This window comes from Acipenser ruthenus, chromosome 10 (genome assembly GCF_902713425.1).
Source record: "Acipenser ruthenus chromosome 10, fAciRut3.2 maternal haplotype, whole genome shotgun sequence".
NCBI classification, from domain to species: Eukaryota; Metazoa; Chordata; class Actinopteri; order Acipenseriformes; family Acipenseridae; genus Acipenser; species Acipenser ruthenus.
In genome coordinates this window covers 35,317,190-35,329,682 of record NC_081198.1, presented here as the reverse complement: position 1 = coordinate 35,329,682, position 12,493 = coordinate 35,317,190, and the positions used below count along the sequence as shown (strand labels likewise).

At 39.7% G+C, this 12,493-nt stretch overlaps 1 protein-coding gene across 2 annotated transcripts in view; it reads right to left on the bottom strand.

Annotated features, from left to right (window-relative positions):
* Positions 1–12,493, bottom strand: part of vps8 (VPS8 subunit of CORVET complex) — a 132,993-nt gene that overhangs the window by 50,115 nt on the left and 70,385 nt on the right. For both annotated transcript variants that reach the window (XM_034016381.3, XM_059032092.1), the window contains exons 35-40: positions 10,383–10,527; positions 9,887–9,976; positions 8,421–8,463; positions 7,785–7,891; positions 6,459–6,540; positions 5,456–5,538 (exon numbers count right to left, since the gene is read on the bottom strand). In XM_034016381.3, the coding sequence (XP_033872272.2) occupies positions 5,456–5,538; positions 6,459–6,540; positions 7,785–7,891; positions 8,421–8,463; positions 9,887–9,976; positions 10,383–10,527 (550 nt within the window). The remainder of the gene's footprint in view (positions 1–5,455; positions 5,539–6,458; positions 6,541–7,784; positions 7,892–8,420; positions 8,464–9,886; positions 9,977–10,382; positions 10,528–12,493) is intronic.

Sequence of the window (12,493 nt, the reverse complement as noted above, 5' to 3'; positions counted from 1 at the left end):
ATCCATAGCCTTCCTGGGAGCCAGTTAGCTCTGAAATGTCAAACGGACAACTCAATTTAATCGTTTTGTGTATCAGAACGTATGTCACACTTGCATGTTTACTCTGCTGAGGCAGCGTGGAACTCCCAACCATTTCCTGACATATGAACTGATTAAAGCTTCCATCTTCTCAACTGTTGTCAAAGAAACCTCATACACAGTCAGTGGCCACAGCAGCCTTGGCAGTAGACCAAACTGAAAGCACCAGAGTTTTAGTTTGCCTGGTAAAGCGCTGCTGTCGATGCTCTTCAACCCTTCCACTGCTTGTTGTGTAACTTCTCCCACACAAACTGTGTCCTTTAGATCTCCGTCGTACTATCTCCCAAGACTTTTCACTGGCTTCTCAGACACTGTTGGTATTGCCTCACCATTAACGTAGAACCTTTTATCTACTACTTTACCTTTATATAGAAATGCTCCTTGATTTAGTGGACTTGAATTGCATTCATGCCCATTCGATGTTATTGGTTAATTTGCCCAATAACCGATTAGTGTTGTAGTCATGGCTGTCATGTCATCCATGTAAGCTCGAATTGGTGGTAGTCGCATTCCAGAAGCCAAGCGCTCTCCTCCAACTACCCATTTTGATGCCTTAATAATTACTTCTATTGCCATGGTAAAAGCCAGTGGAGAAATGGTGCATCCTGCCATTATTCCAACTTCCAGGCATTGCCATGTAGTGCTGAATTCTGAAGTTGAAAAACAAAATTGCAAATCTCCAAAGTAGGCTTTCACTAAATTTGTCATCGGTACACTGAAAAAATCTAATGAAAGTTCATGTGGCACTGAAACATGTACAGTACATTAGCCAAATCCAGGAATGTCACATGGAGCTCCTTCCTCTACTTTTTAGCTGATTGAATTTGTTGCCAGATCATATTGATGTGTTCTAAGCATCCTGGGAAACCTGGAATGCCCGCTTTTTGTACTGAGGTGTCAATGAAGCAGTTCTTTTAATAAGTAAATTGACAATCTCTGATAATGCTGAAGAAAATCTTGCCTTCTACATTTAATAGGGAAATAGGACGAAACTGACTGATGCTTGTAGAATCTTTTTCTTTTGGTATAAAGGCTCCACCTGCTCCGCGCCATGCTCTTGGTACAATCTGTTTTTCCCATGCCATTTTCATCAATTTCCACAGGATTTGTAGAACTCCTAAAGCACTCTTGTATACTCTGTACGGAACTCCATTAGGGCCTGGAGATGATGACGCCCTTGCTTTTTTCAGAGCTAGCTCTACTTCTTTCCACTTAGGTGCACAGTCCTCCATTTGGTATTCTGATGGATTGATAGGTGGGATGTCTGAAGGAACTGACATAGGCCCCTGCCTTTTTGAATCTGTATGTGTTTCCTCCAAATCTCTCTCCAGCTCAAACTTTGTGTGCCATTTCTCTCACTGGTGAATAACTTCTTTACAAATTTGAATGGATCTTTATAAAAGTTAGTTCTCGCACGCTCCTTTTTGTAGCATTTCCGTAGGCGCTCAGCTTTGCGTAATGTTGCAAGTTTATCTTTTATGACCCTTTGCAACAGATTGAGTCCCTCCTTCTGACTTTGTTCTGCTCTTCTCCATTGCTTCCTCAGCTGTCTCCTTTCTCTAACTAAGCGTTCAATCTCCTGCTGCCGTCTAGACTTTCCAGGAATAGTTTGTACTTTTTCCTTCCTTTTTTCAACTCCAAACCTCACGCTTCCATATGCGTAGATGATGTCCCCAAATTTATCCAGCTTCTTTTCAACTGTTCCACATAACCTTTCCAACGAAAACAGAGATCTGCGTTTACTGTGTTCCTCGCAGTAGGCACAAGCTCTTGGCCATTTAACTCCAGGCTTGTGCCCGTTGAGGTTCTTTTCTCTCTTACGCTGGTTCGCCCGACCAGGTTCGTAAGGATCATTAGGTTCATCACTAGTTGTATCCATGCAAGTCCTCCTCACGTCTATGACAGGGGTGCTGATATCCTGCGTACTATGGTTTGCTTCCTGTCACTGGATTTCATTTGACTGACTTTGTAAGAAGTACTGATCAATGCGAGGCCCTTGTCTCTTCTCCCTCAAGCATTTCATTCTCCCTTGATGAATCTTCAAACCGCTGACCGTTGTCGTCTTGCTCCAGTGGACTCCAGACACAAACCTGGAGTCCACTTGTGAAGCACTCTCCATTCTCATATCCGTTTCCGTTCTTAAGTCATTAACCGTGTTGTCTACTGCAGGAGGATAATAATAAAACTGACTTGCAGTTTGCAGGCTAAACAAAGAACACTGACATGTTCATTATTATCCTTTTTGATCTGGAAAGGGATTAGATGCCTGTATTTGAAAAACCAGCACATCCTAAATTAAAGTGAAGGGGACCAGTGATTGTGCTGTCAATACGAATGTGAGGCAAGGCCATAGGTTTGAACTTCGTGGTTATCATGGTAACCAGTTTGTTAGATTTCTTTACTGGTTCTTTCTCAGCCAGTTCGCTCTTTTGTTTTTCATTTTCAAAGTTGCTGCTAAGGCTAGCCAATTAGGGTCCTAACCTGAACCCATTTTAGTCCAGTGTAACAGGGGGGGGGTGGTCTGGACTGATTTTTCTGACACATGCGTGGGACTGCAGGTAGAGGGCAGCAGTCTCCTATGATCCGCCTGTCGGTCATGGCGATGACACAGAGAGGTGGGGGAAGAGGGTGTGTGTGCTTTCCCTCTCTCCGAGTGGCTGAGGGGCGGGCCTTGGGAGACTGCTCGGCCCATAAGAACTGCGCTTGGTTGTGCACTCGGGTGGCCGTGTGGGGGAATGAACAGTGACACTGACAGAATAGGTCAGTTTAAAGACAAGGACCAGGCAAGCCTGGTTGGGGAACCTTAAAATAATTTGAAGAAAAACAGAAGATATAATTTACGTACCCGAGGGGACGTGTTTAGCTATACGGGGAACTCTGGCCACCCCAGTGTATAGGATAACTGAGCGTAGGTCGGAGGCTCGTTCTGACCAGCTTAGCGGCAGTGGGGGCACTGCGTAAGCAGCACTTTTGTTTGTAGTTTTATTACTGTGTTCTATTTTCCCTTTTTCTTTCGCCTTCTGTTTTCATTATTATTTTCGAGCACTTGTATGTGCACGGAACAGTATACCTGTATTGGTAACCCTGTGGTCCTGTTTTACTGTCGACAGTATACAATATAAACAGTACCAAGGAGTTCCCCAGGTAGCTCACCTGGTAAAGGCACGGCCGCATGGCATGCAGTGTGAATCATACAGTCAGGGGAGTGCAGGTTTGTGTCCTGTCTGTGACGAGATGCTGTTCGTCACTGGAGATTCCACAGGGAGCATTGCAATGGTGTGGTCGCTCCCGTGGCTCAGTGAGACAAAATCGTCAGGACTGGCGCCACCTCACCACACTACAGCGGCTCCTACTGGCCAGACGACCCTTGACCTCAAGCGGACACCTGCACGACATGCGTTTGTCCTCCAGGGGCCAGTAGTTCACCGACAACAGCACACATGTAGCTTCAAATGTCATTTAAAAATGACGATTATTTATTTATGATAGCTGAAATCATTCTGAGTGATTCTAGGTTCTGCTGTTCCAATATCGATTTATTAATGTCCTCTACATCTGCTTTTACATGACTTTGTTCTTGCTTTGAGCATCCTACTTGTCAGCACTGAACCGCTTTCCTTATTGGCCTTTCAACACTGCCAGTTCCACCTACTCAATGTGAGCCTTCTAATTCAGACACCAAGGCATCTCTGGTATTGAGGGTGAAAGGGTGGTTAACTGAAAAGAATACAAGATGATTCAACATAGCTGAAATTGCATTCTTTCTCTGTTTTCAATGCATGCCCGACAGGCATTTCCAGGATTAAAATAGTCTCCAGTGTCTTAAACTCAATTTAAGATATGAGATAAATCATTACAGCTATCTTTCCCATGTCTAACCTGAAAACCAAATATGACAAGAGACTTAAGTCAGTTCCAGGGGGTATAAAAAACTTGTTATCAGCGACTGAGGCGAAAATACATTTTAAAATAGTGTTTGTGCTATGTTTAAAGTTTAAGCATCTACATGATTAAATATAACCCTAAGTATAGTATAAATGATGTTTTGGTATGCATTAAACGTTTCTCGGCCGTTAATGAAACAAACAGCTGAATAAGACATGTGAAGCCGAGGGCTATTAAAGGACCTGAGCTGAGGCTATATCACAGCGATGTGCCTGTGAGAAGACGAGACAGGACTGGGATAGAAGCAGTTAGCAGGGTCAGACACTGTGTTGAGATCGCCAGGTTGGGAGTGCAGCTCTGACAGCTCAATCCATAGCCCTCCTGGGAGTTAGCTCTGAAATGTCAAATGGACAGCTCCATTTAATTGTTTCGTGATCTGCAGAACTTTACCGGAACCCTCTCCCTGAAAAAGATTTCCCTGTTTTAGAGTCCGCCAAGATTTCCATGGGATGCTACTATCCCCCTGAACCACAAAGTGAACGCAACAGAAAGCCAATAAAGAATGCCTGATCTTTCCCTTGATGTAAATTTTGGTAAACAGAGACTCATTAGTTATACTGGCTCAAAACAGTACTTATACAGTCAGATAAAAGCCTGCCAGTCCACTGTCAGCTCCATTCTTTCTTGTTGTGCACATGGGCATAGGTCAACACCTGATTCGCTGCTGCTGGTCTACTATAAGCTGCATTGCTATAGGCTCAGAATAACGCTCTTTAAGGTTTAACAACAATAACAACAACAAGCTGCTCAGACTCCACATATTGATTGCTGAACTGGCAGACCAACTCGTTTCAATTCACTGACATTGTCCACATATTTTTTGGACAATATATATATATTTTTTATTAAACTTGTTGGGACTATTTCGTTTTTTAGTGGAAAGTTACCTAGTAAATCACAGAACAAAACGGTAAATCCAGGTTTTAAATGTCTTTATAGATAATAATAATAATAATAATAATAATAATAATAATAATAATAATAATAAGTAATTTTCTAATACTGATGGTGCCCTAATCCATGAAGGCCCTACTATATAGTACTGTAGATGATCTTGACTTTCGTTAACACTCTCATCATCGGCTTTGGACGCATAACTACCTTCACGGATGGTACAGCCTACAGACATTGTCGCTTAAATAATTCATAAAGCATTTTACTTGCTGCTCGGTGGGATTTATATAAACTGCTTCCCATCTGGTAGGTACTACATGACTTTTAAATAAATCAGTGGAGGGTTCCACTAATATACAGAAGACAAACCTAAACAAAATGTTACTACTTGACTGTGTTCGAGGTCTTTAACAAATGCTGTATCTTCAAAACACTGCAGGACCTTTCATATACTGTAGCTCCCTGTTTAGAAAAACAAGGTGCAAGAATAAAAAAGCAAAATGTTCCAAAAAAAAACAATGGCAATCTCAACACTAACCTGTAGGATGCGTTGTATAATTGAAGGCAATGCAATGAATCCTGTCATACTGCTCAGAACCTGCATTGTCATCTGCTTCAGAGCTACAGGGAAAACATTAAAACAAAAAAAACAACTTGTCATTACATCAAGCACAAACCACAAGGGTAGTGCAAGCTGGCATTTTAAAACATGCACCACTGCCCTTTTATTTCAGCGTCTCTCTTTTCTCTCAAGATGTTGAGTGCTCGTGAACCTCAAAGCTTTCAGTATAAAGGGGGACGAGGGACTGGCTAGTCAGGTGCCTCGACAGCTCTACAAGCTTCTGCACCTCAGTCCTGACCTGAACCCACCCCTGCAGGGCCTCCGTCCCTGTTAGTAACCAACCAGCTGCTTCCTCTAATGATAGACGTGCTTTACAGCCATTAAGATGCTTGACCCCAAAGAACCTGCTGAGGTGAAATGACCTAGGAAGTGCAAGTGTAATGTGTTTACTGGACGACAAAGCAAGCAAAACTGACTAGTACCAGATGTCATGTTTTAAAATGAACATGTATGCTTGCAATATAATATTTTCGGAAATATACATTTTAGACCTGTAGTATATAGTGAATAAAGTGACTGACAGGTAAGATTTAAGAAAGCATTTTGTTGTTAACTACAGTTCAATATTAAATGTAAAGCTCATATATTCTTTTTTTGTATTTTTTCTATTAAAACATACAATTCATGTAGAATCCACAAACGTCATTTACTTCGGTATTACAAACTGCTAACATTACACACTTGTAAGAAATCAACCAATCAAAATTCTGGATTTGTCCAAATCACTTATCCTGTTGTATCCAAAGGTCAGCATGCGCATTGAACAAAATTATGTTTTTCAATGTGTTATTAAAATAGGTTAATAGGTCATCTCTTATTAGAAGTGCCTCTTATTATAAGTGCTCAGCCCAGATTGCCCCAGTGATACAATAAAAGATACCGTACACAAAACGCATTGACTTTTATTACAGCTGCTTACATTCCGAGGTGTGCTGACATGCTGTGGTCTTCAGTAGCTTCTGTGGTGACATCATCGTTTCCAGTAATGGGAACCAAAGAGCCTGTGAGGAAACAAGCAAATGCATAAATAAAAGACATGCATGCTAAGAAGCACCGTGCAGAGTTTAACATCCTCGCGATCACTCTGCAGTTTTCCCACATAATTGTCTCATCAATTTCCACAGATTTTAATGAACATTACAGCATGTCACATCACAACATACCACTTCAAGGGACTTATTCAGTCTTCTTTGGACTGTATGCTTTTATCAAATATCAGTTTATTTGATTCTTCACATTTCTGCTACTATTTGATGGTGTTAGCAATCTTTCTGAGGGGTTCCAAGTTCAGTTACCGAGTTCCAACCATTTTTCTCTAGATCTGTTTTTACTTGGCTTGGAACTTGATTTGAGCTTGTTTGGAGAATCCCAATTGCCAGAAACAGCTTGCCTCATTCCATTCTACTCAGATCACATGAAAAGGTGACCTTTCTACTTACAGCCCAGCTACAGTCTCTCTATAGCGCTTAACTCGTTGTCAAAGTGCCTTAAAGTAATTGTTGCCACATGGGTCTCAAATGTGATGTTTTTAAAGAAACATGTATTACAGCAAACCTGTATTTTAATTTTAAAACATGATATTGAGTACTACTCTAGATCAACAAAATCTCCCAACAAGAACTCCTCAGAATGACTGCAAAACTCAAACGAAGGTAAAAAAAAAAAAAAAAATACAAAATAAGTAAAATGAAGCTACTTACTCAAGAATTTGTTATGGTTCTAATCTGAATTCATTGTGAATCTGTTCCAAGTTCGGGAACAATTCAGAAGCCTAATTCCTACCAAGTTTCCAGCTAATTTTAATACGAAAGTGTACTTATAAACAAACGCTTTCTTAGTTGAATTTTCAAATAATTAGCTTACAGAATTGTCCCATGCCACCCCACTGCTGAATGTCTCTCTATACTTATCTTTAATTAATAACGTGTTTTAATCTATTACATCTTTATACAACTATCAATTATGTAGACTGATTGTGACTTCTTAAATTTGTTGATTGTTAATAGCTGCTACTTTGTCTATAAAAAAAACACTCTATTAGTGGTTCTCTATACCCTGATGAAGGTTTGCAGCAAAAACATTGGTTTCTTTCTCAATAAATTTTGAAAACTTTTAGGAGTATCTTTGAGTGTGCGGCTTCCCTTTTTCTTTGCAGTTTTAAGCTTTTCTCCGTTGTCCAGCACCTCGGCTATGCTGCTTGGGTGTGCGTCTGCTCTTTGTTTTTCTACACACAGAACTCCCTCACCTCTCTCTGCTGCTGGTTCAGGCAGTTAGAACACCGCTGGCACAGGGCAATGGTTTCCTCCAAAGAAATCTCAACACTTCGCATGGGGTCCAATTCATTACTGACAGCTTTCAAAGCGAAAGAGAATTGTTTTACCACTCAATACAATACTTGCATAAAAAATATACAAAATAAAATAAAATAAAACGACACTACTTGCAATGCATCGCGTTTCCTCAATAAAAAAAAGTTGCAGCAAAATGTGTATGAAAAGAGTTTTAATGGCTCAGTTTATTTCTTTCAGACCTGCATGAACTCGTCTCCAATAAACATCTGTGGCTGTGACAGCATATTCTAGGCTGCCTCAAAATGTATTAAAACAATACATAACGGTTTATGGTATTTATTGCTTTATATATGTTAATTGTTTATGTGTTTGTTGGTTTATGGGGTTTATTAAGAGCAGATGACTGCTTATTTCAAGGGACTGTAAAAACAGGCTTTACTACATTATTAGATGCATTCAAAATTCAATTCAATGTTTTCCAAAGTTATTATTGTTACAAACCATACAATTTCAAGCAAAATTTAATAAAAATTAGCCTTTCAAATATGTCATGTTGAAATAAAAAAATGTTAAATTAAAACCATGCATACCTTCATTACCATCAGTGAGCAAAGACAGATTGTGCTTCAAAGTCTGAAAAAGCAAAAGAACATTCACTTTGAACACTAGGAGTTCATTCTCTTCAGAGAAAAGGGTGCCTTTTGAAGGCTTCAAGTAAAATGTCATTCTAAACTTTAGAAAGTTAGAATAAGGGTGTTCAATGTGGTTTAAAGTAACCAATCAAAATGCTTTGTGAGGAGTCAGGATCCAATGAAATGTTTCTGATTGAACACATTGGATTGAAGCAGCTGATGTTGTGTTTTCAGAAGACATTTAACGAGAAGACCGATGCATAACCAATGTGAAATGTTAACAACTGGTCAAAACTGATTTATGACTAGGGATATGTTAACACAAATATCAAAAAACAATTGCAATTATGTTGAAAAGTATGCAGGAATACATACAAAAAGCAGAAAGCTAGAGAAATCAACGTGTTGTGTTTTAATCCCTACAGCCTGTTCAGTAAAACTTTAACACCATTTACTTTATATACTGTAGGAAAGAGGTTTAACTTGAAGACAGATTTGCTCTGCCTGCTCACTGGACCCTGTGGTTGTACTAACAGTGAGAAGGCATGTTTCCATTACTGCTGCTGGAAACCCACAGGGATAGTACAAGCCAGAATCAAGGTGTGATAATCAGCAGAAGAGAGCAGAGAAGGGCCTGCTCCAAATAGATGGAAATGTGCAAGATGAATAAGCTGATTCAGTCGGTGTCTCTCCACATTGCTTCACAGTCACTGCCTTGTCCCGCTGTGCTCAATTGACAATTTCAATCGGAAAAAGGCCATAGCCACTGTCCTCCTGGGGGAGGTCAAAAATAATATACACAAAACACAGTTGGATTGTATTTGGAGTTACACGTCTAAGAAGAAATAGAAGTGCTCTTAAAATTGTTTTTGGTGTTGTTTCCCAGCTTGGACGGTGTTATGCACTCATGAGGTCAATGTCAGGGTCAGAGACACATTTAGCATACACCCTGAACACAAGAACATTTGAATGAGAGGCAGCCCATCAATGCTTGTCTGGTTCCAAGCTGGTTGATCTCAGAACTCTCTCAAGTCGGATCCCAATTATTCACCATCAGCAACATGGCTAGGAAACCCAGTCCATCCCCTCACTTCTCTCTGTGTGAAGTAGTGTTTCCTACCCTCTGTCTCGAGTCTGTCTCCTCTTAATTTCCAAATATGTCATCTGGTTCTAGTTTCTGTGCTGGGCTTCAAGAATTGGTTAACTTTGTCAGCTCCTGTTAAGTTTTATAAGACTTCAATCAAGTCCCACCTTGTTCCCAATAAATAGATTCAGTTCTTTTCAACTTTTCATCTTCATAGCACATTTCTTTAGTCTGGTTGCTCTTGATTAGACTCTCTCCAGAGCCACAGTGAGATGACCAGAACTGAACTCAGTATTCTCACCAGTACACCCTGAAAACACTTTGATTAGTACATGCATACCTCAAGCAGGACCAGAAAAGCTCCGTGCACATCTCCTTTCTTTTCCAGCAAGTATGACAAGGGCTCATGTAGGTTGTGTTTCCGAGTAATCTATAAAAACAAAAAATGAAAAATACAATTCTGTCAGTGCATACCATAGCTTTGCAATCTTGAAAAAACAAGATTCATTGTGATACTAGTCTTGGCAGGAAAACCAATTCAGAGTGAAAAAACAAATACTCCAGCCAATCATATAGCATTTTTGAAGAGTGGGCAATTTTTTACTTAGTACTAATGATATGTTGTGAGTGGATGGGGCAAAACGGGCCACAAATATGGAGTGCATCCCAGTCACCAGGGGTATGCATAATAGCATTACTCATACAGTACATAAAATCAAAACACAATCAAAATCCAAGGTTAATCTTTATAATATTACTTGAATAACCTGTATTAAGTTCATTTTGAATCCGAGTCAGATCATTACACCAGGGAGAGGTGTCGTTAATTAGTTTACCTGAACTGCTTCCTCCATTCGGTAGTGCTCTGAGGTTTGTAAAAACTCAGTGACCTGCGCAGGGCTGAAGCGACACAGCAGCTCAATGTACAGCTCATAGAGGTCAGGGTTCAACCGCAGCAGCCTTTGGTTCTGGGAGCCTTCCCTGTGGAAGACAGAGAGCCGTGTGGAATTAAAACCAGGTCACTTTCTACGCAGGTTTGACATGTTTCACTTTCAGCTATTCCTTCCACCTTTGCACCCAATATTTTACAGTATGTGCCTCTGCAAAAATATGTGTTATTATTTGGATCCGGCCTACCCCAGGTAGCATGGCTCCTATCAATACGCAACCCGTTGCATAGCACAAGATAATGTTTATGACATCATTAGAAAGACACCATGTAACTGCTTAAAAACAATACCTTTTTTTTTTATTTTTTTTACAAAGATCAGATCGTTATAATTCAGATTTCGAAGAAAAAAAAAAAAACAGCAGGTTGCTGTGCGCAACCACAATGCTTTCTGTCATACTGTAAACTTCTCCGTTCGGCTGTCAAACATCTGAGGAGATGTTTTTCTGTGTATTTGGAGTTTCTGCAACATTGGACTAATTTTGTAATGGTTGCATAGCATATACAGTATATACTTTCAAACTTAGAACAACATCAGTCTACCTGGCTATTTCTACCATGCTATCTGAAGAAGGCGGAAGATGAAACATTGCAGTTAACAGTTTTTCAATTACTAAGTATTTCTAGTGATTGATGAGTACCCTATTGGATCCCGATTGTCCTTGAATATAGAGCCGTTTGTTGCGTTGGAATTCTCTGTTCTCATTATATATATATATATATATATATATATATATATATATATATATATATATATATATATACACACACACACACACACACACACACACACACTACCGGTCAAGTTCAGAATTAGAGGCTTCATTGCTTTGTTCGTCAAAAATATGACCTGCTTTACAAAAATTAAAAGCATTCAACATACAGTAGTAATTTTATCAGAAATAATAGTATTACCTGATACTATTTGCTGAGGAAGACCAGATGAATTTTTATGCTGCAAAGATTTAATTGTTTTCCAGAATTTGCTATGATTATTAAAATCTTCAGTCATAAGTTTAAGATGATAGTCAGATTTGGATTTCTTAATTAAACAGGTACACTTATTTTTGAGTTCTTTGAATACTCACAAATCCAGTGTATTTTTGGTCTTTCTAGTTATAGCCCAACACTTGTTCCTTTGGTGAATAAGTTCAGCAAGATCCTGAGAGAACCAAGGATTTTCTCTGCCTTTATTTCTGAATAGGAGCATGTTTATTAGCTGTTAAAATAAAGTGCTGTTGGAACATTGACACAATATCCTCCACTACACATTTTAAACCGTTTTAAACCGTGCAGTTTAATGCACGGTGGAACTTATTTTTGTCTTATTACAGTTTGATTAATAAATTATCAATACACAACATATTAAACTCGCAACAGAGAGCCTGAGTATAGTTTTTTATTACTACTCTACTGTGCCTTATTACTTGTCAATTGGAACAAGTCACGCTTGACGGAGCTCGGGAAATGATTTCTCTTGGTTGCATTTGAACCTTTATCTGCTGGAAACCAGAAGGGGTTGGCGGTTCCCTTGAGGAACGGGCTGGTCTGAAGCTGTGAAATTCAGAAAGATCTTGACTTTGCACGTTACAGAGCAGCAGCAGTCTTTGAGAACTAAGTTCACACAGCCCCAGCAACACAGTCTGTTTTCTTAGCAGACGATCATTTTCGCTAAAAGCAGTATATATTTTTACAGTCGCTAAGTTTTTAGCCGTGTTTTAATGTTATTTTAGGCGCTTTGGCTAGTTATCCCCCGTCACGGCCTAGCTCATTGCAAAGCCTGCAACTAAGTTTCGCCCTTCCCCCCGGGTCTAGCATGTTCTTGGCTGCGTGTCCTCTCGTTTTAACTAGCTTCAGGCTTTTAAGAAAAGTAGCTGGGCAGGGCTACAATTAATTATTTTGATCCTGGCTGGGATAAAATAGTATTCTATTTTGATATTTATTTTTGTAAATGTTGAAAACCTCTAGTTTAACCGTGTCTGAGGGACTATTTTTTCT